The following is a 27,006-nucleotide window of genomic DNA, read 5'->3' on the forward strand; positions in this document are numbered from 1 at the left end:
AATTTCTGTTCAATTAGAACCAAGTATTTGAGTTGATGATTGTAATTTTTATACAGTTGTGATTTGTATTTTAACAATTTTTTGATTAATTTTTGTTTCCGTTACAATATTATACTTTAATGTATAGTATTGTAACGGAAACAAAACATAAAAAAATTGCTCTCTTTTTTATTTGGGCTACTTAAATTTATTTTGGACTACCAAAAACTGAAGAGTGCCTGCCCGAAGGGCTACCAGAGATTTTGAAATTTTGCGAGCCTTGGATCCTAGTAGGAAGGCTGGATCAGTTAAACTTGCTGCTTTCAGGTGATCCCACATCAGGATGATGCACTATTGTAAAGGGGTAATTGTACATTAGAGTAAGTGTAGTTGTGCATTTGGTAAACAGTTTTGTTTTTTTAATGAGCATTTTGTCAAGTGGATAGCAACTCAGTGTATATAATTAAAAGTACCAGTTGTGCTCCTTGGCTGGTGGCTGCATGCACACATTTTTATTAGATTTCTACAGAGGTTCATTCTCCCATATTTTATACCTGCATCTTTTTTTTTTAGTGTGTCTTTGCTCTTATGTCCGTGTAACTAATTGGTGTTTTATCTTGTTTCAGCAGAGCTCTAACAGGAAGGCTAGCAATAGTGCTCCTCCAACAACTCAGCTGCTAAAGGGGAAGCAGCCAGGTTCCCAGACACCTGTCAAAAAGGACAAGAGGCAGAGCTCCTCTCGCTTCAGCTTGAGCAACAACAGGGAACTGCAGAAACTTCCTGCTTTTAAAGGTATTCACCTGTGCGACAGTCTGAAATCCATTTTATGTAATCACATAATGAACTACAGAGTGCACTCGATTTGGGAGAATTTGCATTTGTTATATATTCATAGAGAACGGAGTTGAGGTAATGTTTTGACGCTTCAGGGTTTTGCACAGAATTCAAGAATCAAATCAACCAAATTTGGCAGGTGGAGAAAAAACTACCTGGTCTGCCTGTGTGTGTTTAATATGTAAGAAATGTCTCAAATGCAGATCTAGATAAGTGCACACCTCACAAAAATATGTACTAACAAGCACATACTCAATTATTTAGTCACTCCTTCCCCACAGAAGTGCCCATGAGCATCCCTTGCTGCATCACCCCCATTTTAATACCAGGCTGAACATGACATTATGCAATATGTGGAAACAAACAGAGGACATGCATGGCATGGATTTTGCTCTGGATTTAACCCAAGCGTCTATATTTAGTGGTAATCCAGAGATAAAGCTTTAATTCCACGGTCCTTGTGTTTCCGAATGTTGCCAGTGAGCAGATAAGACATGTCTGCCAGCTACTACTATTCCTCCTCCTGTCTTTCCTCGTGAACTTTACAGATGTATATGGATATTTAGTGTCCAAGTTCAGTGCCAGATCCAAAAGCAATGAGCAAACACTGCTGCGGCACAGTAAATGCATATTGTCAGCATTGTCCTGTGTATACATGGATGACTGCACGCATAATTTCTCAGTACTTTAATTATAATTACCTAACATAGTGGTATGCTTTACAGACAGTTATATCGACATTGTTGGCTGTTAAATAATCATGTAATTAAACTTCAAAAACTATTTTATAACAGATAGTGGCAATGGCACAACAGGAATTGGTTATACTGTTTCTGTTTCTTTCTAAATGTTCAGACTCAGGAAAAATAAGAATCTCGTAGGAAAAGGGTATTTTAGTGGTCCCCAGATGACTATTCTGTTTAGTAAGTGAAACAAAGTTGGGACATTGGAAATGTGCCCGACACTTTCAGAGTGGGTAGGGAGAATTATCCATCTCCTTTCAAGGACAGATATTTCCTGGATTGTTAGATTATTTACAGTTGATGCAACGGCAGTGTAAAGTTTATGTATCTGTTGTAACCCCGAATTGTGGTGAATGCAGTCTCGTTGGGTTACCTGCGCAAAAGTTTCTGTATTTGGTAAAAGATATTTTTCTGTGCTGTGTCTGTCTAGCAAACATTGAACACTCAATGTTGTGGACGTTCTGGCACTGATACCGTGTGTGCAGAAAAGAGCGCTTTTGTTTTTGTTTTTCGTCATCGGTGGGAGGCTTGTAAGCTCACAGTAGAGCAAAGGCAGCGTTCTTCAGGGAGAATTTACGAATGTTATTTCTGTCTTTGGAAACCTTGGCAAGTAGAGCAAAGTTGGATTTCCTAAGGTGGCAACATGATAACAGGCCATTTATTGTTCATTGTGTCTTTTTGCTCTGCCATAAAAAATGATTGTGTCTTTATCTTAGCTAGCCGTTACCTTTGTAACGTGTGAGGAAACCAATAGGCTTAACTTCATTTCTGATACAGCCTGCTCACTTCCCACACCCCAATGAGAGCTTTGATAACATTCTGCAAAACATTATCCCACAGTGGCCAAGTAGATGTTATCACTTAGTCCTGTCCAAACAGGCTCCTCGCTTGGCCTGTTTTCATTCCAGGCATGTTCACCACCTCCTGATGGAAACACATGTCCATGAGCCTGTCCCGCAGAGTCGCAAAGTTGAGGCGAGACTTAAAAACCCTGACCAGAAGCAGGCCTTTCCCATGAACTTCCAGATTCGTGTGTGCTTTCTTTGACTGTATGGTTCAAATTTTTGCATTTGTTTGGACGATAGTTTGGTTTCTGTTGAAACTCGATGTGGTGAGCTGCCGTTTTTTTGTGTGTAGATTTTATAAGACAAAATACACAAATCCAAACTTGTGTTTTTGTGTTTGGCATAATGTTTAGTCGGAGATCTGTCTGACTGAGGCAAGTAAACAGGAGATTAATTCCTCTTTCTTTGTCTCATTGCAAGTGTTATATACATGTGCCAAAAAGCACAGAACAACAACAGTTGCTCCCTCTGTATGGGTTCTCTTTTAAAGCAGGAGCTCTCCTTCATGGAGCCTTGGTCTCACAGGGTTTGGTGCCACCTTGTGGCTAGAGTGTCAAATATGAGAGGTGATGCTGAAGGACATAAGTATATCAACTTGTAACCAGAGTTTTAAGTTTAAAAACAGATAATACTTTTTAATCTGATTTTTTTTTAATTGAGGGTACAGTTAACATAGTGTATGAAATTTACAGTCATTAGCCTTTTAATGAGACGATGCTTAATGGCGATGCAAAACTTTCCCACGTTCCTTTATAATGTGAAACTGTTTTAAGGGGCACTTTAATGGATATAACTAACAGTCGGCAGACCACAGATATGCAAACATTGTACACAATGTAAAAAAGAAAACATAAGGGAAATAAAACACTTCAACAGAAGGACACCAGGAAAAGCCTTACAGAAACAACATAATGAAATCATAATGACCGAGAATGTTTATTAGTCTGTGAACAGTAGTTCGTGCTAAATCTGAGGTATGTTTTACTGTGAGTAAACAGTTGGATGAGAGAGAAATTGTGTGGAGTAAAATGTTACAGATAGTGACAGGGCTAAATGCCTATGTCACGGCAGATTCTGGTGGGTACAGGATATAAAATATTATTTTTATTGGTCACAGGTTAAGTTGGGACATTTCTGCTCTTTTATAAAGATGTAGCTACTAGTATTCAAAGTAGTTTGGATTTAGTTTATGCTTCACAAATTGTTATATGTTTCTCCTGTTGTTGTGTTTCTCCTGTTGAATGAGTGTAGTTCATTGTAAATTATTAATTGTCTGAAATGAATCTTATCGGTGAGAAGGGTACACGGGCTTTAGCACTAGTCAAAGACACAATGGACACAATGGACACAAATGACGAAGCACGGAGCAGGGACAGCTGGAGACAGTGGGCTGTCCCAAGTCTAATAAGCTGCAGTGCTTCTGACAGTTCACAGAATATAAGAAATCTGCTGCTGACATGTTGGTGCGACATATCACAGGGGACTTTCAGAGGTTCATGCCTCAGAGGGTTGGAGCCTATTTTTTTTGGTGTCACACTGCGTACCAACAGCTAGTTATGTTGGACTTTTTCAGTCTACAGTCATCTTCATTTTGAGGGATAAACAGTAAAGATGACAGTAGTTATATGGTCAGCAGTTATGTTTTTTTTTTTTTTTTTTTAAGCATTTTTTCAGCCTAGCACTAGGGAGACAGGATAATGACAGCAAACACGTGAAGATGTTAAAACTAAATAAGTTGTGTGTAGAGCAGGGCGATATGACCAAAAATATTTATCACGATATACATTTGAAAATTTGCGACAACAATATAACTGACGATATAATTGACACTAGACAAATTACTTTACAACTCCACAACTTTATTAGTGCAAAAAAAACCCCATCAATGTATTTTCACTTAAACAAGCAGCTGTTTTTATGTGCATTAAAGTTATATAAAAATTTAACAGTGCAAATGCAAATTCCTTGCTGACAGTTTAACCAAAAGGCATTTCCAGTGGAAATTGGCCGACATATCCTCAGCATAACCATGTATAATATCCACAAAACTTAAAAAGAGGTTATACACACACAATACGGTAATATTATGTTGAAGCACAGTACGTATCACTCCGCGAGGCTCATGCCTACGATAGCCGTAATGCTCCGACAATCCATCAAGCTGTGCGGATTCGTAGCTTAGCAAAGTCGTACTAAAAACATCTGACAGATTTTCGAGTGCCGTGTAGCACATAAAATTGTTTCGAGGTCAGTAAATTCATACATAAGGCACATGGGACTATAAGGGGCACTGTCGATTTTCAGATTTTAAGTGTGCTGTATTTTTCAAAAAACACGGTAATAACGACGGCCCGCTAGTATGCTCTACCAAAAATAGTGCTTTGTTGTGTATCTGACGGACCAAAGCTAAACCAGTTCCACACCATTGAAGTTGCAGCATTTTTACAAACCAATTCTGGTTCATCCGTTTCATTCAACGATCCGCTTTCGCCCTTCTCATTCTCCGTCGCTGCCATGCTTTTTCCACCATGTGCATATGAAAACAAAGGCACTGTGCATGCGCGTTTTACCCATATTCTATCGCGATATTTCATTTTCTCATCGTTGCCCAACATTATACCGGTATTACCGTGAACGGTATGATATGGCCCAGCCCTAGTTGTGTGTTTAGTTCTGCTATTGTTACCTGTAATACAGTTGTTTAGTAGGTGTCACTGACTGTTAGCAGAAAACACAGGTCTAAGTCAAACTACTAAAGTGTACGTCAGTCAGTTTTTATTTTTATGATGAATAGAAATGTTGCTTTTATTGTGGTTGTCTTTTAATTATATTCTAAAGCTTCCAGGAAGTAATCTTAACGTTAAATCACTACTTGTCATGTCATGTCATGTCAGAGAAACGTCTTTAACTTTGAATACATGTGGAAGCAGAAAAAGGCCCCTACACCTCATAAGAGAAACTTCCTGGGTCAGACATTTCATATGAATAAAAATACAAAAAAAAGTCACTGGCAGTGATCATGGTGTTAAAACTGCTCAAGCTGTGCACTGGTTTTGCATGATTGGACTCTTCAGCATTGGTTCTAGAAGGGTTTTGTAGATAGAAGTCAGAGAATCAGACACATTGCTATATTTAAGCAGTGAATATTTCATTTATGCATCAGCAACATTCAGAAATGACAGGATCCTACTAAAAAACATGACACTGTATCTGAATTGGTGGTCTTTTGTTTGGAAGAATAGTAAATATTGAAAATGGTATTTAATTAATTCACACACATGCCAGTTTACTATATCTGCAGGTCTAAAACTTGTTTTTGAACTTCGAAAAACGTTTTAAGCTTTTAAACTGTTGTACATATTAGAATAATACATTCCTCAAGTTACCAGGTTTAAGCTGCAACATTAAATGCGATCTCCAAGCGTGTTTATCTTGCAGTCATCAGCCACAGGTGTTTTCCACTTGTGCAACATTTTTAGTGGCACAATGAACAAATCTGGGCTTTGTTTCTTAATATATCTGCTTCTAATGTGACTAATACAGATCAGCATGTATCATCGCTTTGGGATTCATGTTTGCGTTAAGAGAAGAAGAAAAAATAGGTTGGATCTTGATAAAGATGTCTCTATCATTGGAAGCTGCCTAAGTTCAGCCACTGTTGAAAGAGCCTGTGTCCTCAGCTGCGTCGATCGGTCTGTTTCTCCAAATAGATCTGAGCCTTAAGCGTTTACAGAGGACCATGACATTGAAGATCAGCAGACCTGTGAATGAACCACTTCGTTGTGTATTTTAGGCAGTGCTCCTGATATCAATGATAAGTGTAGAAAAAGCTCTGCTATAACACAAGCATGGTTTCAATCTCACAAGTTTGTTTGCATTCAAAAAATAGCACAGACAGGGCAGAAAGCTCGAGTTTGGTGAATGCCTGTGCCAAAGTAGCATTTGTGGAGTATTTGTAATGAGTAATCCAGTATTTTCTTCTCATGGTCAGAACAGCAGATCTACAGATGGGAGGATGCACTATGCCTAAGGTACAGAATAACAAGAAAGAGCCCTTTATATGCCCAGATTAGTTCCTGCTGATGAAGTGCTCCATTATCGTATATATTAGGACCAGCTAAACTAGATGTTAAGTATTACATCCATTAGGGGTGTAGTTGTTCCCATTTTGTACAGTTGATTTTAGTGTAAGACTTTTTACATCCTCTAACCTGCAGACAAACACGTATACAAGCTCAAGGTTGTGTAGCAGGAGCAACAGTGGCAATACAAGAAGCGTGCAAGAACAAACAGCAGCCCGACTCGAACCACACCACACCTCCTGCACCTCCAGAGGAGAAGCACAAACCCACAGGGAGGAACCGTGACACCATTATGTGCTTTATGAAATACCACACAAAATGCATTTTGCACAAACATTACATTAGCCTAAAACACGGTGTGTTTTTTTTTTTTTTTGGAAAGTGTGAAACTTCCAAAACAGTTTTGCGTATTCTATTTTTCTTTTTTGAGCTTAACCAAACCTCTGTATACAGTTACATCTGCTGGACAATATTATCCACAAATAATGATTTCCCTAATTACTTTTAAGCAGTCAAGAGTATATCAATGTCTTCCTTCTTTGCATATTATGCAGAAACTGCATAGAAAAAACAACCCTGTTGCCTTGCTGTAGTTGCTCGGCCAGTTTTGTGTAATCTTGGCTAACGCTGACAATCATTGAAATGACAGCAATCATAGTGCAAAAAAATAATGTTGTTTTTTGTCCTTCACAGAAGAGAAGTAATTGCGAAGGCTAGTATTCCATACGCACATTTTAATAGAAATGTTTGTGGGTTGTCATACAGCTATGGTTATGAAATGTTCATTCTAATGGGGTAAGCAGTCTTTTTGTACAGTCTTTTCTCCTCAGTGGCTTTCTTATGCAGCAAATATTATTGGATTTTATGTCACTGTAGTCCAAATCTGTTTAATTCACACCCATCTACACTGTATTTGCGTGGTTATTCGTCGTGCATAGGAATGCTTATGACTTTAGCTGAATCACTGTTTCGACACCTTGTCTGTATGTGCTTACTGTACTTTGAGTATGATGACACATACGGCATGCACAAAAAAAAAAAAATGTCGGTGTATGTTCTGATTGTGTATGTCTGTGTGCAGAGTTTTACAGAGCCCTATTGTATTCTAAGGGTGCAGTGGTTACTATATTTGAGAGTGCAATGCCAGTGACTGGGAGTATGGATTTGTTGCTTTTAATTGTCTGTGTCACCGACGTGCCCGCAAAGGTTTACAGTGCAGGCTTTTGTTCCCCAGTGCTGCTGATTCAAAATGTGGCTTTCTGCATATGCACATCCTGTGTTGCTCACATTGAGACTTCCTGCCTTCCTGTTTCTCTTGTCACATACACCTGGGCTCAGGCTGTGCTGCCGAAGAGCCATCTGTCATGCAAACACAGACACACACGCACAAAGTTGGCACGCATGCTGGAAATGGCAGCAGACATTAAAAAAAGGTCCACTAGCTGATGACCAGTGTAAGGTGACATTAAGCATTGAACACCTTGTTGTATTTTGTTGTTGTATTTAGGTTTGCCCATATGGAAAAGATGTATATAAATCTTATAAAGTTTGTATCTGTCTTGTGTGAAACTTGTATGAAAAGCATATAAGAGTGAAAACAGATATAAGAACCCTTGAAAAATTATATAAATGAAACTTGTATGTTTTGGATACTTCCTAAAACAATATATGAAAGTAATGAGAAAGTGGCCACTTTCATGAGTAAATCATATAAGCCTTATATGATTTACTATATGAAGCAAGCTAAAGCTGATGCAAGTCTTTTATAAGTTTTTCTTATTTCTTTTCCATATGGGTGTTGTTGGGAGTTAAAGACTAAAAGAGAAATAAATTGTTTCCTTTGTCTCCTCTGCTTCTTACAAGCAACCTACATGTTGTACAGTTATTTGTATTCCATGGTATTATTATTCCATTTGTGGTTATTTCAGAACCGGTTAAATGGAATTCAGGCGTGTTGTTTGTGCTTTAAAAACTCCTTGACAGATGTAGGTTCTTTTGGCCCAATCACAGTAACTGGCCCACCCCTTTTCTCCCCACTCCAACAGCCAGTCTCTTTCCTCATGTTTATTTATTCTGACAGCCCGCCCATGTGATTGCAGCCAACCAACCAGGTTGCTTCTGTGTGGGATGACATCACTAACTAGCTGGTTCCCTCCAGCAGCAGGGGAGCTTCATTTTCTGCTCCGAGTGTTCGTGCTAAAATGGAGGCTGGCTCCTCGCCTTAGCCTGGGCTACCCTCTTCTCCCCTGTTTCCTGCCTCAGCTCACTGATGTTGGCATGTACTAGAGCTGCCGGCGGGATGGTTCTGGATGGACCAAGCTCCAATGGGCCTTTCCAGCCTGTGGCCCTCATGCATTTTAGAGGTGAGAATAGGAAATCTGCTGCTGTGTACTGGGCTGTTTAAAGAGGAGGTGGGCTTGAGTGTTAAGCAGCCACAGCTGGTGATTTAAAAAAAAAAAGAAAAAGGCAAAAAAAAGCTTGATATTATATGTATCATTACTTTTGTGGAGGCGAGTTTAAGAGTTTTTTAGTGTTGTTTGCACGAGGGTTTTTGAAAGAGAAAGGAGGTGATTGTGTTTGTATGTCAGCGAGGAAGGGTTCTGCCAAGACATTGCAAAGCTTAGCTTTAGTTGAGAGGGGGGGAGTGTAAGATTGGTAGTTTTGAGTCTCCCCTCCCCCATCAACACTATTGATGTCATAGGAAGTGAGGTCAAAGCTTGTTGTTAGTTTGTATATGTCTGTATTGTATTGGTGCAATGTGACTAACATAAGTTGAAAGGCTGTTTGTTGTTGTTGTAGCTCCAGTGTTCTTTTTGAGTTGCTGTTGATTCAGACAAACTTAAGGAAGCTGGAAGCTGTCTCTAGATGAATGCAAAAGTGCATCTGACTGTGTTATAGTGTAACAAAATAAGGTCTAATGTTTATATGTAGGTTAGCGTGTGTATTCTTTGGTCTCCATGCTGATCCAGTAATTGATACAGGTGGCAGTGTGTGTTTAACATGGAGCCAATTATTTCATATGCTCGCTGCTGTCACAGTGATGTCAGTATCATGGTGTTGCTTATGTGGCTGTTAACATGGTCTCGTGACATTTATATGCATAGTGATAATTACAGCAAGTTATGGCAGAAAGCCACCGGTCCCTCCTTCGGATATCCTGTGTCTGAAGTGACAGATGGTAAGCGCACCACATTTGCCATTAGGGGCACTTTATTAATCAGTTATTTTCATATTCAGTAGTACAGAATGTCTGAGTCAAGATTTGTGCTTAGAAGCAATTTGTGTTCGTGGCTGGTTTCCTGTATGCATGCTGGAGCTTTTAGATGAGTAAAGGTTATTCACTGATCCATGCAGAGACGCTTGTGTGTGAAGTCTGCAGTTGCACAGCACGTCTCTTAATATTTTAGGCCTGTTCAGAAACCCTAGTGCTGTTGTGTAACAGGAGCTGGTAGACCTCTCAGCACTCAGAGGCTGATGAGTCGAGGTGCTCATGAGTGGGCCTGTAACAGTAATAGGAACAAAACTTGTAGATGCAGGTGTACTAAGCCTCAGATAACTCAGCAACCCTTTTTCTTTATTCATCTTACTCTTTTCGCTATAAACACCACATTTGACGACCTCCCCTGTACCCTTAATGACAAGTTTTGACACCTCAGTGTTTATCAGTAAAGATGTTGTTTGATGACCATTATAATAGTTTCTGGGTTTTTCAAAGGGTAGCTGAATAAGCAGAGACCACCCTCACAAATCTGCACACACAGTCATTTTGTTCTATAAGCAGCTCAATTCAGAAAAGAGCTTAAAGGGTTACTCCTTGTAGGATTTCAAGCGTTAAAGAGTTAAGGGTAAAATTTTGAGACTTCCTAGTAAAACAGATGCTACTATATTAACTTAACATTTATAAATATTTTTATTAACTTGCATGCATTTAGAGGGGATTGTTCATCATTTTGACAAGTATTTCTGCTCACTGTCCAAACAAGGCTTAATATTTTTTTTTTTTAGACACGCTGTACGCACTTAAGCAGAAGCAAGCTGAATATTAGTCATGAACACAGAAAGTTTACTGGGCTCAATTGGATCCTGTTTGCGGATAGTAGTTTGAATATGGCAGTTAGTCTTAAAACTTAAGTCTTCTAAATATAAATTCAAAAATCTTCCAGTTTTTTCAAAATATCTCGATGGCATGTATAACTATTTGTATAAAAACAAACAAACATAAAACAAGAGCCAACAGAGAGCCATTAGATAAGAAAGGAAGCAACAGTAAAGTAAGGAAGCTTCGCCACAAAGCTTTGACACTGTAACAGTGTTGGGGAATTATGAAGCAAATACATTATTGATTCAATAAACCAAAAGGGTAGTCTACCTAAAAGAATGTATAGGATTTACAGGTAGCCCTCAGACAGCTTTGTTTCATGCTGTTTTAAATGCCAACATTTCCTCTGTGACTAATGTGGAGGTGTGCTGTCGCAATTTGAGGTTCTAGTCTGTGAGCATTGCCTCCATTACTGAATCTTTTAGAATTGACCTATTTTATTGGTGCCAGCTGTTAACATTTTGTCTGGTATCAGCTTATGCAAAGCAGGGTCTGCACAGAAAATACTGTAGATGTATAATTACAGATTACCGTGCTGTTTTAACTCTTTATTCCAGTGTTCAAGAAAGCCACTGGACGTTTATAAATGTATCTGTAAGATTATTGAGTGTAGCAGGGAGTGCTGACTGACTTACTTTACTTTATGATTCATGTTTTGCATGATGCCTTTGGCTGACACTTTCTTCAGCCATAGCTGATGTGATCAGCAATTCAGCGGTCTCTTGATTCCAGTGTAGAAGCAGCAGACATACGTCTCTGATTAGCAGTGGTCACCCCCTGGTCCAAAGTCCTGTCTCTGCCTGCAGTCACCATGGTGATGTAGGGTACACATGCAGATTGTTAATGGGGAGAAGAGAAAGACTCAAGAATCACAGACTGTGATGAAGAGATTAATGCTGCCCCATAGGTAGGTTTTATAAGGTGACATTCTGTTTTAAGGCACTAATCCCCGTGTTGGATGAAAATGAATGAGCACCAATCCACTTCTCTTGGTTTCATGGTATTTTCTGGAGCTTGGGAATCGGATCATCTCAGGCTAATTCAGAGGAGAAGCTTCCTCTCTGTGACTCGTGTCATTTATTACAGGCTGCTACTCACAGTTTTGATCATTGTAAAGAAAAGGGAAATAGCTGTGTCCTAGTGAAGGCCCCATCACAGTAGAGTGCATAATGCTGCGGTTATTTGGTGCTGTATAGGCTGCTTGTAGTAATGGCGTCCTTTCTACTTTTGTCAAAAAAAGGTGAAAGTAATTTGCACTTTATTCAGAGCTCTGCTTCCTGAGTGCTGATAAAGGGAGAGAGCACACATTATAGCTATTTCTAAAATTGCTAAAATGGTTACCTGTAGATTTAGAGTAGGTCTTGTTTTTAAAAACTTCCATACTTTCATACTTTGCACTGTTGCACAACTTATGATGTATGTAGTGTGCAAACCCTTCAAGCTCTGTTCAAGTTCCCTCTGAGCAGTCCAGACTACAGGGAAAAAAAAGCTGTCATCAGACCATATGAAAGTTGATTGAAATTATGATCTATTTTAATATATAATAATTCTGTTTAGAAGCTTTGTTATTGTCACTTAATTACTTAATTGCAGACAAAAAAATGTTTTCATACTTTTCTCTAATCGTTTATATCTTTGAAGCTGTCAAGAAGTTATAAATCATTTAAACTGACACTGATTGGAGGCTAGCTCATTGTGCAAAATGCATTGGCTGCAAAAGCATGTAATGATTTTTTTTTTTTTTTTAATTGCAAGCTAATAATGATACACAGGTAGGTGTGGCCCCACATTCCCAGAGGGTGATTTAGATCTTTTGCATGATTGATGTGGTGATAACGTAGCAGCCATTACCTCACTAAGTGGAATTGGTTGCTTTTTGCTTTAATAACTAGAGGAACGTGTGTATGTGTGTGCAAAGTTGAGTTTGAAATCATTTGGATGAACAGTTTTCATTTTTTGCCAAAAGGATTTCACAACAGTTGGCGTACGGATACGTCAGCTGGAGGCATGCTCTACTCTGTGATTGGTTATTGCTTTAAGCAGCTGTGATTTGTTATTTGGCTGTCAGCAGGCTTTCATCAACGGGTACACTGGCAGCACAGAGAGAGCTGCTGTGCACAGTTAATGCATGGGGCACTGGTAACTTCATTATCTTCATGTGACGTGCCACCCGGATATATTCTGCTTTATCAACCAAAATGCTTATCTCCAAGCAAACAGCTGAGCTGCTGTGCACAAATTCACAGTTTCAGTGAAGTCTGTAGAAACAATGCAGTCGTGCCCAGAATAAAGCCAGCAAGTCGAAATGTTCTTTCCTCTGGAGAAGCACAAAATATGTGTATCTGGTGTTTTTATTAAAGAGTTTTCAGTTGGAAATCCGGCATTTCCTGAGCTATCAAATAAATGAAAACGCACACAGAAAAGCTGCAATCGTTCTGTCTCAAACAAGCACAGCACTAGCTCAGTAAACCTAATGTTATTCAGAGACATGCCTTGCAGTCTATAACATTATAGGTTCTTTGTGATGGCTCACAGCAAAATAAAATATGATTGTGAAATGAAGAGATTGCTTAGCAAAACATTTAAAAGTAAGTCAGCCTGTCAGCATCATTGCTGCTCTGTCTAATGTTAAAAATCATTGACATTTTGCTTTGTGAAGAGAATTTGAATTTAATTCCAGCCTTTCTTCTCTCTGTGTGTCATAGATGTTCCCCCTGCAGAGCAGGAGAAGCTGTTTATCCAGAAGTTGCGTCAGTGCTGCGTTCTCTTCGATTTTGTCTCAGACCCACTGAGTGACCTGAAATGGAAGGAGGTGAAACGAGCCGCGCTGAGCGAGATGGTGGAGTACATCACCCACAACAGGAATGTCATCACCGAACCGATCTACCCAGAAGTGGTTCACATGGTCAGTATTACAGTAAACAGTGGAAATCAGAAGCTTGGACCAGTTGTTTTTATTTTATTATTTTATTTTGACCTGGCAAATGTTTAATAAGTAGAGAGTATAAGTGAACATACTTAACTAAACTTAGTTAGCCATCTTTGTAGTTTGTATCACTCAACTCCTGGAAAAAAGTAAAGCCTTGCATAAAAAGTGATTTGGTTACCCATATTGCAAAAGTACGTGTGGACTTTTTGTCTCGAAAGGCTACATCTTATGTCAACTTAACTTTCAAAATAAGAGTAAGGGAATTTTCCAGTTGTAAATAGGTCACATCATTGTCTGAGACGGAGGAAAAAATTAAAATAAAATGCAAAGTATGTTGCATTTTATTTTAATTGCAAGTATGTATCTTGATACATGGGAGGCCCACCCAAGTCAAGTTTAAGTGTGAGGAAACTCTGCCATCAGTGTTTCCATAAATAAAGCTTTAAATGATTTAAAATGAACATTATAATCTGTAGTGTCCTGTGATGTACTAGTGCTGTGGTTCTATAGCTGATGATATTTCTCATAAAGCTTTTTATCCCACAGAATATGCAATGTGTAATATGGTTTGGGGAATGTTTTAGTAGTTTAGGTCTAAAAATATTCACTTACATAAACTCTGCATTGTTCATTTATAATTGCTTTATTTCGTGTTAGCGAGATGTCACGTGTCACTTCTCTTACTGTAAAATTGTGTAAGTTGTAATTGTGAAAAAAGGCTCAGTGGAAGCCACATGGCCTCGAAGAGCCATCTCACCCAGTAGATTCCCTTTTCTTTCTTTTTTTTCATGTTTGTGATGAAGCTGATTTGTTTTCTTCAGTTTCATTTTCGCAGCATGGAACGAACATTTTGTGGTTTTCACTAGACCCATTTTAGTTTTTATTTTGGTAGTTTTTTTGCCACAAATCTTTTAAGATCATTTAAATAATTCGTATGCAACCAGGTGATCTGTTTGTGTTTTCTCCAGCATGTCTCTTGTTTGAATTTGTCTAAAGATTGTTCATGTATTGCACACCCTAAATTGTTTGTACCCCTCAATGGTGTAGGTCTGAAAACTGCTCGTTTAATCAGGGTGTTGCCAGTGCAGCTGTGTTGGAGCTCCTGCTGTAGATTGGAGAGGTGTTCCTCTTAGGTCGCGGTCTCAATGTGTTCCTGGTGCCAGATTTGCTTTCCCAAGCCAAATTAAAAAGCCTTTGATGTTAATCAAAGGCCGGCCTCAATGCCACATGGTAAACTGCAGATGATCAAGGTGCAAATTTCCCCCCGTCCTCCTTTGCCTGGGCTTTATTTGATCAATGCGGCAGAAAATGCAACTGAGCTGTCAAATCAGCATAAAAATATACTCTTACTCCTGGCAGCGCCTGTCCCCGTACCCCCTTAAAGACAAGGGCTCTTTGAAGTCCACTGATGGCTTTTATGATCAAAGTAAGTAAAGAGTGACACGACATTCTCCTTTATGGTAATAAAGTGTATTCTGTGTGTTCTTATGCTAAAACTTTGCACATTATTTACTTCCGTAAGGTTTCTGTATTTCAGAGCATTTTTGACATCTCAGTGTTCAAGCATCATTATTTAAACAGGCATTATTTGCACTACATGGCACTATAACAGTTGTTTCGTTGTCCTGATCTATTTGTTGAAAGTAAGGAGTGATTTCTGCTTGGAATAATAACCTGATGGTGAATGAGAGTGTTTTGACCTCTGATCGACTGGAATCCCAAAGGAGTTCTGAATGCGCCGTCTCACAGGCAAAATAGATCCTTCACAGTCTGGGGTCTGTACAGTCACAGAAATAGGCCAGTATGGACAACTAGCGCAAGAGACTGTTGATATCCAGTCACCTACCACCTTTTTATTAATTCTTTAATACAAACAATACCTCAAAGGTTATATATTACACCGAACTTGTTAAAAAACAGTTTAAGTCTGATATGTTTGCACAATGTGTATTTAAAATGTAATCTCAAAATACTTCACAGGTCTTTCTTTCCATAACATTTCAACGTCTTTGCCCCTTACAGAGTCTGCTGTATTTTGCAGATATTAACTTATCCATACTGCACATTTTTGGTGATGAATCCGTTTCACAGCACTGCTCTTAATCTGAAGAAACGAATATACACCAATCCCCAAATCAACGCGCTCTGCCTTGTTTTGCCTAGTATACCTAATATGTGCTGTGGATGTAGCAAGAAAAAATGGATACATTTCACAACACAGTCAGTCCACAGATAGTCTGCACGGGCTACACATTCATCGTAGTCAAATGTATGAAATGTTAAAAAGAGGAAGATACGAGCTCAGAGAACAGAGAGAAGCAAACAAATCTAAAGGCTGATTATAAACTAACATGAAACACAGTAACCTACACTCTGTTCTTGTTTATTGCTTTTCATAATATCTGATTTTCATTACATTACAGCATTCCAATTTTGACATAACTGTGGCTCGTAGGAGTACACTCAAACCTAAAGGTAACATTAGCCACAGCAGCTGCTCATTCGGAATTTAATAAGGCGGGTCTCCTTCACAGCCGGGGGCGGTGCTTATCAGGTTTTGGCATCTCAGTTGGTTGTAAACTCGAAGGGCTCAAGAAGGAAAAGGAAGGAGGGGATGTAGTCGACTCATAATTTGTGGATCCAGACAATGTTTAAAAAATGGCAAAAAGTGGATTTTGCGACATTTAAACACGTCTATGCTTATAGAAATATTTTACTTGTCTTTTAAAGGCAGTTTGGACAGTACATGGTCCAATGGATTTGATCTATTTGTCACTACAGGTTACTGGCAGCCTACGTAAACAAAGAAATGGTGATGTTTTAAATATTGTGTTTTTATGCAAATAAAAAGGGCAGAGGCCACCGCTTCCTTGAGCGGTTTGGATTTCTGTTGGGCAAATGTCTTTTTCAAGTTTATATTTATCTGGCATGTCCGACTGTCTGTCCTCTCTTTATGTTTCCCAGTTTGCTGTGAATATGTTTAGGGCATTGCCGCCGTCATCCAACCCCACGGGTGCAGAGTTTGACCCAGAGGAAGATGAACCCAATCTAGAAGCTGCGTGGCCACATCTACAGGTACATGCATCACACCCACATAAATGGTTTAGTCAGAAAGAGCCTATTCGCCTATTTCTGTTGTTTTAAAGTCTTTGCTCCTCTTCCACAGCTCGTCTACGAGTTCTTCCTGCGGTTCTTAGAGTCACCAGACTTTCAACCAAACATAGCCAAAAAGTATATTGACCAGAGGTTTGTATTGCAGGTGAGCATGTTGCTAGAGCACAGCTTCTTTCTCTGTAAAGAGGAGCTATGATGCTCATTTCCACCTTAATATTTTTATTCTTAACTAGACAAGCTTTGCATGATTGATAGTTCAAAATAATCCTTGTTTATCGTATACCAGTGCTTGGTCCAGCCCCTCTGTTTGTCTAAAACAAGCTGTTTTAGCTCCTCTGCCTTTATGCATGTGGGTGAGGCATCTGCGTGTACAGCTTTGACTGTGTGCACAGATGCCTGGAAAGAACATATTGAGGATATCTGCTCTCCTACACGTCATTTGAGGCCAATGTTTGTCTGAAGTTTAGTGACTAGAGCAGTCTAAGGCCTGAAGTTTTGGCTTTTTCAGATTAGTTGCACATACACTGAAATCATTGTTTGAAGCTTTAGCCATGTTTAGTATGAGCATGCATTTCTGCATTTCTGTAATAGTATCAATGTGACAAAAGAATAAAAACTGTAACATGCCCACTTAAGAGCATTGTATGTAGTACTCGGTTACGTTTAATTTTATTGTCCCAGTAACCTTCTTTTTTGTTTTTGTTTGTGTGTTTCTTCAGCTCTTAGAACTTTTTGACAGTGAAGACCCCAGAGAAAGAGATTTTTTAAAGACCACTCTCCATCGCATCTATGGGAAGTTCCTGGGCCTTCGAGCATACATTAGAAAACAGATTAATAACATATTTTATAGGTGAGTGTGTGTCTTCCATAGCTACATTAATGGTGCTTGTTTTGTTTGCTTGTTTTTTGTTTTTTTTTTGTTTTTAAAGGAACATTATTGCTAACTTGTGTGTGTTTGCCCTTTTTCAGGTTCATTTATGAGACTGAGCATCATAATGGAATTGCAGAACTACTGGAAATACTAGGCAGGTAAGATACTTTTAGATTTGTTAAAGCTGCTGCTGTTCACAGTATAGGGTTCAAAATATAGGTTTGTTTTTTATATATATGTATATGTGTACGTATATATAGATAGATAGATAGATGTATAGCAACTTCTTATCTGGTGCGCGTCTTTTATTTTGATAGCGAAAGCGCACCTGTGGACCACTTATGTACACCCCTGTATATATGTATATATATATATATTTATGTGTACACACACACACACACACACAGTATGTGCAAAAGTGTTGAGCTACCTCTTATTTCTTTGTAGTTTGCTAGGATAATGGCTAAAGGGTGCAGTGATTTATACCATTTGCAAATTTAAACGGAAATAGAGTATATGAGGCAAAAAAGTGAGTTTGCACAGTTTTAGTAAGTTTGATAGTCAATATTTAGTAACGCCAACTTTATCCTTCAACACAGCCTGAGCTTTCTTGTGATTTCTTTAAGTAGTCTTCAGAAATAGTTCTCCAGGCTTCTTGAAGGACATTCAAAGCACTTCTCTGGATGCAAGTGAAAAATGAAGCTGTTGGCAATCAGATGCTTTCCAGATGGAGTTGTATTGTGGAGGATACAGATTTCGGCGCCATCACTCCATAAGACTTGTTGCCACTGATTTCAGTCCAGTCCTTGTGTGATTTGTCATTTTCATTAGAACATTTCTAATGAGGCTTCAGTAAACAGATAATGGGTCACCTGAAAGGCCACATGGTATTTGCAAAGTTGCTATGTATGGACATATTACTGGTTCATCCCATGAGTTGAGAGATTATTTTGTGCTCGTAGGTCTGTGCTGAAAAAAATTTCTCTGATAATGTTCAAGTACAAGGACTGAAAATGAGTGAAAGAACAGCCAGTGTCCAAAGAAAGTCTTTGAAAGAGCTTCAGAAAGCCTGCAGAACTATTGTTCAAGACCATTTCAAAAATGACAGGCTGACTCCTTGGAAGAAATGTATAAGAGCATTAGTGGTGGCTCAAGACTTTTACACAGTACTGTATTTTTTTTTAAATTAATATTTAGATGCAGAATTATTGTAAACTAGAGTAATTTCTTCTCTAATAACGATCTTCCTCACAGCATAATCAATGGATTTGCATTACCTTTGAAAGAGGAGCACAAGATATTCCTACTGAAAGTCCTCCTGCCTTTGCACAAAGTCAAGTCCCTTAGTGTGTATCACCCACAGGTAGGAATTTTCTTATGTTTTGCTCTGCCTTCCTCTGCTATAAACAAAACGCTGTAACAAAAGTATGTCTCGAGCAAAGTCTTTTCACTTGGCAGACATGCAGGTAGTGCCTCAAAGCAGTTATTTTGTCAGTGAAGCATGTATCCAATGATAAAAAAATGTGGAGTTAATCACAACTTTAACTCTCAATGTTCACCGGATAAAAATGCACATTTCAACTTAACAATCTGGTCCTTTTACCCCTAACTAATGTTTAAAAATAGTGTACACATGCAAAAACTGACATCTGTGCTCATGTGCCAATGCAGCAACATTTTTTGCCTGATTAGAACGTTTAGGACAGCCGCCATCTTTGATGTTACTTTATTATGTAGATTCTGTAGTTTGTTGAATGCAATCTCTCTCCCAATAATATTTATGATACTTCTGATTTTGTCAAAATGAAAACATATGCCGTTTCCTTTTTTCCCCTTTTATTTCCCAGCTGGCCTACTGTGTGGTACAGTTCTTAGAGAAGGATAGCACCCTTACAGAACCGGTAAGATTTATTTATTTTGATATTGATTTTTTGGCATTTTTTATTATTGATTGACCTTCAAGCTCTTTTCAGACATACGTCATTCAAACTCCTCAAGACAGTATTCTCTGTTTGTTTTATGGTGGGTAAGGTCAGAGCAAAAATAAACACGCTCACAAGTCCTCACAAACCTGCTGGAAGGTGTTTTGGATTTTGTGTGCTTGCATTAAGGCCCTGAGATCAACTAAACTACTTTATGAATATGTTGACTACTGTTTCTGCTTCTACTGATAGTTTTTGTAATGTAAGCTCATGTAATCCACCATCAGCAGATTAATAGCTGACCAAAATCGGCTGTCCAAACATTCCTGCTTCCTCTTTAATAAGCCTGGTATCCTGCCTGTGTGTCTGTGTGCGTAGACGGTAATGGCATTGTTAAAGTATTGGCCAAAGACCCACAGTCCAAAAGAAGTTATGTTCCTCAATGAACTGGAGGAGATACTGGATGTCATTGAGCCTTCGGAGTTCGTCAAAGTCATGGAACCCCTCTTCAGACAGCTGGCCAAATGTGTGTCAAGCCCGCACTTTCAGGTCTGAACCACATCCCTGTTTATTTTGATGCGTGTTTTAGTTAGTCGTACAGTGTGCATTCTGTTTGTCTGTGTACGCATGTAACCCTGTGAAAAACTGTGTTGTCAGGTAGCAGAGCGAGCCCTGTACTACTGGAATAATGAGTATATCATGAGCCTGATCAGTGACAACGCTGCCAAGATCCTCCCCATCATGTTCCCGGCCCTTTACCGCAATTCCAAAACCCACTGGAACAAGTGAGGCTCCCCCCCACCCACCCCCTCCATTTATCTGTTTATCTTTATGATGAAGTGTATGAGGATAGTACGTAAGCAAAGCAAGTGACCTGTGGTAACCTTTTTGTGTCTGTAGGACGATTCATGGGTTGATTTACAATGCTCTGAAGCTCTTTATGGAGATGAACCAGAAACTGTTTGACGACTGCACCCAGCAGTTCAGGGCAGAAAAAAGCAAGTAAGTAATGCAGGGAGACATCACACCCATTTATACAGCGCAAGCTACAGTTTCCTTGTTCTCATTACAGTGTTAGAAACGTCATGGAAAACATTGTTTAAACATCATTAGAAGTGGAAAAGATGACTAAGTAGATACAAACTAAAACCACAATCTCTTAACTTGAAAGAGTTTGGGTACATAACTTTTTTTTTTTCTTTTTAACATGAGTTTATCTTTCAGCAAATCTTCTCTGTTTTGAAGAAGTGTCTTATGATGACTCTGTGTGTGTTTGTGTGTGTCAGAGAGAAAGCCAAATGGAAAGAGAGAGAAGAAGCATGGGTGAAGATTGAGAATCTAGCAAAGTCAAACCCACAGGTGAGCAAATAAATGGTAACCTAGCAATTCTGACAGTACTGCAAACCTCTCAGTGGTTTGCAGGGTATCTCAGTGCAAATCAAGCAGGGTTTGATGTTTTGGTGATGAACATCAGTTGGTGTTTTGACAAACACTCCAACTGAGAAAAAAGGAAAAAGAGTTTCTAGTTTTTCTTCTCTTCCTTTTGTCTTTTGTGTATGTGTGGAAGCAACAGATGGAAAGTTACAGGATGGATTGTGGGGAAATGTATTTCCAAAAGCTGAGGACTAAAGTCATTGAGAAAAATTCTGCTTAAAGCTAGCACCTCTCACAAACCTGTATATTGGATAATGCGATTCTTTGTGGTTAACTTTTCTTTCTCTTCCTGTGCTGCAGTTTGTCGTGTATGTGGACTCAATAGGATCAGGGAGTCCGATGGACATGGAGACAGATGGGCCACTGCTAGACGATGTCAACATGCTAAAGAAAGCAGTAGATGAGGAAGCCACACAGGTCAGTGTGTGTAACATTTAAAATGCATGCCTGTATCTGTGCGGTACCACACGTTCTCACTGAAATGTGCACAAGCTTTGATGAATATTGCTTTAATATGAGACCTGTTTACATTTCAGATGTTAGAGCAGTCAAGTGATGAAAGACGCACGCAAGCATCACTCAGACGTATGAAATCATATACGTGGTCATAAAAAGCAGAAATTTGGACACTTTAATTTATTTATTGATACTGACTTTGGCGCCAAGAATGGAAGTTTATTTTTGTTTGAAAACAAATAAATATGGTTATGTTAAGTGGAACCACACAGCCACAGTCCAGCAGTCCAGTTTTTTTTCTTTCATTTTGCTTCAAAGCAGCAGAAAACTACAAGAAATGTTAATGATGAAGAAAATGTGTGATGTGAAAAAAGCTAATAATAATACCGCAAATGAATTCCACTAATCACAGCTCATTTTGCAGGATGCTGTGGAGCCCCTCTCATTAGTTGACATAAATACAAAAGCAATTTTTGGACATTTAAAATTGTGAACTGTGCAGCTCAGGCTTAGCGACATTTTTCTCATGCCGTGTGCCAGTCACTTTGCCTAAATCGTCCAGTTTGGTGTGTCTGTACTGTTTTAGCGACAGCTGTGCTGTAAATAAAAACCACGTTCAGGCCCGTAAATATCTGTGTGGTGCGTGTGAAAACAGCAGCACTATCAGGGGACTTTGTAGTGGTTACTGTGCAACTGTCGCTGTCACCAGCAGCTTTTCAGAAGCACAAAGAAGAATGAGGATGTTCCAATTCTGCGCGATCGATGCAGCTCCTAATGCGTCCTGTCATCACTTTGTTTTTTTGCTAATATCTGTCAAATGCTAAAATGAAGAATGCTCTCGACCGAGCAGCACAGAACCTCTAAGCTGTCTGCACACTCCTGTTTGTGTAAAGTATGTGGGTGTAGGACTGTTGCAGACAGCATCTTCACATTTGCATTGTTTTGAAACAGTAGTCATAAAATGCACACATACAGTGAATTTGCAGGTTGTTGGTTAAAAAAAATATTTCTTCAGAATCACAAATGAACTTGGTTTATGACTCAGCTGTTTGGCCCCACAAGTAATTTCCTAAGCAAAGATGGTTATTCCAGCTGCTGAAACGGAGACAGATTACATAAATCACTTCAGCATCCCGTCTGCCTTCCAAACCCAAACAACAGAGACCAGATGAACAAAGAGTGTTAAAGGACAATATTGCCAGAGACTTGTCCATGCTGCACTATCACATTTTTCTTTATTATACAGTTTTGAATTGTATAGCTTATCAGCTAAAGACTTTTAGTTTTGTCATGTAAGTGAGAAAAGGGTTTGAAAGGAAAGCAAATTGCAGGGATTAATATCTTGTTCGGCCTGTAAAATGGGCCTCTGTGCAGAAGCTTAGGTTCATGAAGTGGGGCTGTAAATGCATTAGTTCTGATTTTACTGATCCCTCTTTGTGTCTGTGTCTAGATCCAAAAAGACCAGCGCAGAGAACGCCCGTTGATGCGGAGGAAATCTGAGCTCCCCAAAGACATCTCCACAGTCACAGCTTTGGAGTTGCACCGAAGAGCAGAGGAAATGTTGACGCCACACGATGGCCATTAAGAGACCATCCCAGACCTACCATAAACCAGCAGCATCCACAGTGGAATCACAAACCCACGGAGGGCCAGCACAAAAACCCCCAAAACAAAACAGAACTGTGGTATCTCAGTCCAGTCCAGTGCAACACAGAAATGAACGATCCCAGCTCCACCTGACACAGAAAATGTCTAAAGCCACACATCTAAGCCAGGTCCGGCTTTGCGAGACAAGCGGTGCTCGGCCCTTACTGATCCCCACCCCTTCACCTGGTTCTTGTCCAGCAGAAATGTCTGCGGTGCTGGGCGGTCCTGCATGACCACGGCAACCGCTGTATACTGAACTTCAAACAAGAAATTGTCATAATCTCCTTTTCTTCTGTTTTTTTTTTTTTTCCCTCCCCCTGGTCCGCTCAACTTGTGTTTTGGGGTGCTGTGCTGCCCCCTTCTGGTCATTTTTCTCAGGTGTTCTGTTCTGGTGTGTGTGTGTGTGTGTGTGTGTGAGCCGTCTTCTTCTCGTCTCTTCTTTATCGACGTCAGGTGCTTGTACAAATAATAAGAGCCCCCAACTGTAACCTCAATGGAGGACACCTACAGTGGGGAAAAAAAGCATCAGTTGGTGAGACTGTGTCAGTTCTTTCTGTATATTTAATATTGGCTGTTTTTTCTCATAACATTTAAACTAGATAGCCGTTTATATTTTTCCCTTCATGCTATATTAGGAGCTCTTCTAAGATTTCAAAAAAATCACTTCCTATCTGAAGAACTGTTCTGTTGCTTGCTATTATTTTAGGATTCATTCATTCACTCCATTCATCAGGACCGGGCCACTCCTGAATTCAGCAGGGGTGTGTGTCAAGGATTTGGAAAAAAAAACCCTTTTAACTCAGTGCTGTTCATCAAACAGGGCCAACCTGACTGAGGTTCCAGGTTTTTCTTCTGCACATCATTATTCCCGTGTAGAAGCCTAGTTCGGTGCCAACTTTCTCATTTAGTTCCTGTTTTAAAAAAAAAGATCTTTTAATGTTGAAGGCATCTATGGCTTAAAGTTTACCACATGTTCAGAGCATTTTTTTTATCGGTCACAGCGATGAGTCCGCGGCCCAAGCGTGTTTGGCTGCCCGGTTACATGAGAGCGGATTGTGTCGATTTATTTTTGGTTTCCTATTTACGTCCAGCCATTGTGTGTTTAACATGGTTATTAGCATTCAGTACAAGTCACTATCATTCATTTAAGGCTTATGAGAGGTTAAAGAGATGTACTAGGTTGTTTGGGATTAACACGATGTTACTGTGTGTTGAGAGAAGTTAAACAGGGGCAGAAACCGTGCCGATAATGAACTTTGTCTTTTTTGTTTTTCAAATCTTTTCAAGCAAGATCCTTTTATTTGTACAACAATTGGTAGAGAATAGATTGGTTCGTAGAGGAGGTATGTTTGGTTTGAAGAGGTCAAACATAAGCCTTTCTTTTCACAGTGCCTTTTGTAGTCGGAGAGGATATTTACTCAACTGAGAACAGAGTAGCAGCATGACATAAAATGTCAGATGATTTCAAAGGTTATAACAGTAGTTTCCATAAAAAAGTATTCAGGTCCGTTGTTGGACTTCTGCCTTGTTGAAGCTACGTAGTTGGATCCGTTTTGTTTTTTTGAGTTCAAGGCTAAAGAGCAGAGATGGCGTGGTTGCCCCAAACCACTTCAGCAAAGAAGCACTTCCTGATAAAACTTGAAAGACACTCACAACACAACTGAAACTAAAACAAACTAGTAAACATTTGAAATCCGTGATGCTGTCTGTCTTGGTGTGTGTGTGTGTGTCTATGTGTGTGTGCACTTGTTTGAGTGTTTGAGTCCCCTCCCCATAGTGCCTGTTGTTAAGAGCTAGCCTCTACAGGAGAGGAAAATCACCTCCCATCCCAACTCTTCTTCCATCCTGTGGCCCCTCTATTCCCGTTCCACTTTTTCTGATTTGTCCCATAGTCTGATCCTCTCTCGTACCCCCCTCCACCTGCGTGCCCACACAGTGCACACCCTCTTCAGTTTAAAAACACAACACGAAACAAAACCTGTAGGGCTCGTTATTTGAACACGTGTTTGCTTCTGGATGCTTGCAAGTTCTTTTTAAAAATTTGTTTTGTTGTGGTTTTATTCTTCCTTTGCTCGCAGAACCTCTTTGTCAGTGTTTTCAACTGAATGTGCAAATTTGTAAATAGTACTGCAACCACACTGTTCAGTTCTCTCCATGTTTGTCTTGAAGAACAACAGTCATTCAAGGCTTTCACCGAAACCCGACAAAAAGGAAAGCGATTCCATCCCGGCTGAAGCGCAGTGCTGGCTTCCATTGGTGACTGCTGTTCTTCTTCAGATGGCTTTAATATTGGCTTCTTTGGAGCTCTCTTCATTTGACATAAGCTTTGTTTTTGTTTCTTTGAAAAGAGTTATATTTGCAAGTGTCCTTTAGTATGCGTCTGATACTAAATGGCTTTGTCTAATATTGTACATATAATGTACTTTTGTGTTATAACTATTATTAAATGGTAGATTTCATATTTTGTACAAAATATCCCGTGTACAGATTACAGAGGTTATTAGCAACTGCAGACAGATGGTATGTGGGACAGAGTTCAACACATGTAACTATTTACAGTTAGAAAGCATATAGAATTTGGATAGTTTTTTATCTTTGTAATTTTGACATCTTTTCCATTTTTTATTTTATTTTATTTTTTTTAAACACCTCCAGATGTGTTGACCCTACATACATGAGCTTTTCGTGTGTGCTTTTATCCAAATCTCCAGTGGTGTACATCTATCTATATACAGCAAATAAAGAGAACATGTGAGTTTTATATTTTCATCCTAAGAAAAAAACAGTAGTGTGTGTCATCTTTTTTCCTTGCAGTGCTCCTGATGGTCAAAAGTTTGTTTGGACTAAATGGTGGTGACATTTTGTAACTTTTTGATCCAGATGATCATCTGCTCTGTTCATCTGCTTCATCTTTTGATTGCTCTGTAAATAACTAACACTCAACAAGCTAAAATAACAAAGATTCTGTCTGTGTCTAAAAAACGACGTGGGCTTTATAGATCATTAGGAAACCTTATGGGGGAACCCAGAAGCATCACCCTAAAGCAGAAAACTCGTAAACACGAGAGCAAATGGCATCTCAGTGATTTAGAAGATCATAATTTAGCCTGAAGTTTATTTAACACAATTCAGTGGGCTACATACTGAACTTAAAAGATAGATCCAAAGAATCAATGCTATCAGCAGTGGTATCAATTCTATTGATATTTAGATCAATCATCCAAAGTCTATCTGCCAGTAATTTCTTTTAAATGCACAGCCAATCTTTGGTTTGAGTCGGGGTTAATTGTGTAACTTAATTTGATGCAGTGTGTTTAGTGTTTATAGTAAAACTAAGACAACCAGTTCGAGTGTGTTCAAATTGATGTATTTCAGTTTACTAAAGTTTAGTAAAATTTTTAAGTTGGACAAGAACAAATTAGCTTTGAATTTGAAGTCAGAAAACCAAATAAGCCAAACTGGGAGCTTAGATCACAAAAAGTCTCCAAAGACTGCCTATCCAGTATATTTACACATTAGCAATGACAGGTTGTAACACACACACACACACACACACACACACACACACACACACACACACACACACACACACACACTTTTTTAACACATCTCAATGTAACTCATCTTCATTATTAATGAGTGATTAGAAATAATGAAAAACACTAAAAGAGGAACCCCAGAACCCCAATCCTGAAAAAAAACAAAACAAAACCCTGATGCGTCCACAAGTTACTAAAGAAATAAAGCCTTTTGCTGCCACCTGCTGGACAACAAAAGAGTATTCAATATTTGAACCACCTCAACACGCAGAAGATTAATTGTCTTGTCAAAAAGCTTAATCGTGAATTGATGTGGTGCTTCACTTGCCTTCAGTGCACTCATTTCTCACACTTTTAAGATGCAGACTTCATGCATCTCTGCAGACTTTTTCTACCTCCAAATTAAAAGATGATTTGGCATTTCAGAAATAAGAAATAAGAGGGGTGCGCAAAGTCTTATAGAAATGAAATGCACATCAGTTTGCCGCCTTTGATGTTTTAGCCCTTTATTT

The 27,006-nt window shown here is 39.1% G+C and overlaps 1 protein-coding gene across 3 annotated transcripts in view; it reads left to right on the plus strand.

Annotated features, from left to right (window-relative positions):
- The window catches only part of ppp2r5cb (protein phosphatase 2, regulatory subunit B', gamma b), a 34,269-nt gene extending 8,652 nt beyond the window's left edge, over positions 1–25,617 (plus strand). The window contains exons 3-16 of one of the 3 annotated variants that reach the window (XM_063494641.1): positions 606–771; positions 13,288–13,487; positions 16,476–16,586; positions 16,678–16,770; positions 17,345–17,475; positions 17,595–17,654; positions 18,751–18,859; positions 19,344–19,397; positions 19,797–19,967; positions 20,076–20,203; positions 20,319–20,420; positions 20,705–20,777; positions 21,153–21,269; positions 22,759–25,617. In XM_063494641.1, coding sequence (XP_063350711.1) covers positions 606–771; positions 13,288–13,487; positions 16,476–16,586; positions 16,678–16,770; positions 17,345–17,475; positions 17,595–17,654; positions 18,751–18,859; positions 19,344–19,397; positions 19,797–19,967; positions 20,076–20,203; positions 20,319–20,420; positions 20,705–20,777; positions 21,153–21,269; positions 22,759–22,893 — 1,650 coding nt within the window. In that variant the 3' untranslated portion in view covers positions 22,894–25,617. Of the gene's footprint in view, positions 1–605; positions 772–8,656; positions 8,847–13,287; positions 13,488–16,475; positions 16,587–16,677; positions 16,771–17,344; positions 17,476–17,594; positions 17,655–18,750; positions 18,860–19,343; positions 19,398–19,796; positions 19,968–20,075; positions 20,204–20,318; positions 20,421–20,704; positions 20,778–21,152; positions 21,270–22,758 lie in introns of those variants that run through there. The other 2 variants (XM_063494642.1, XM_063494643.1) reach the window with 2 other exon arrangements.
- Positions 25,618–27,006: the final 1,389 nt, after the last annotated feature.

The sequence above is a fragment of the Pelmatolapia mariae genome, linkage group LG15, assembly GCF_036321145.2.
Source record: "Pelmatolapia mariae isolate MD_Pm_ZW linkage group LG15, Pm_UMD_F_2, whole genome shotgun sequence".
Classification (NCBI taxonomy): Eukaryota; Metazoa; Chordata; class Actinopteri; order Cichliformes; family Cichlidae; genus Pelmatolapia; species Pelmatolapia mariae.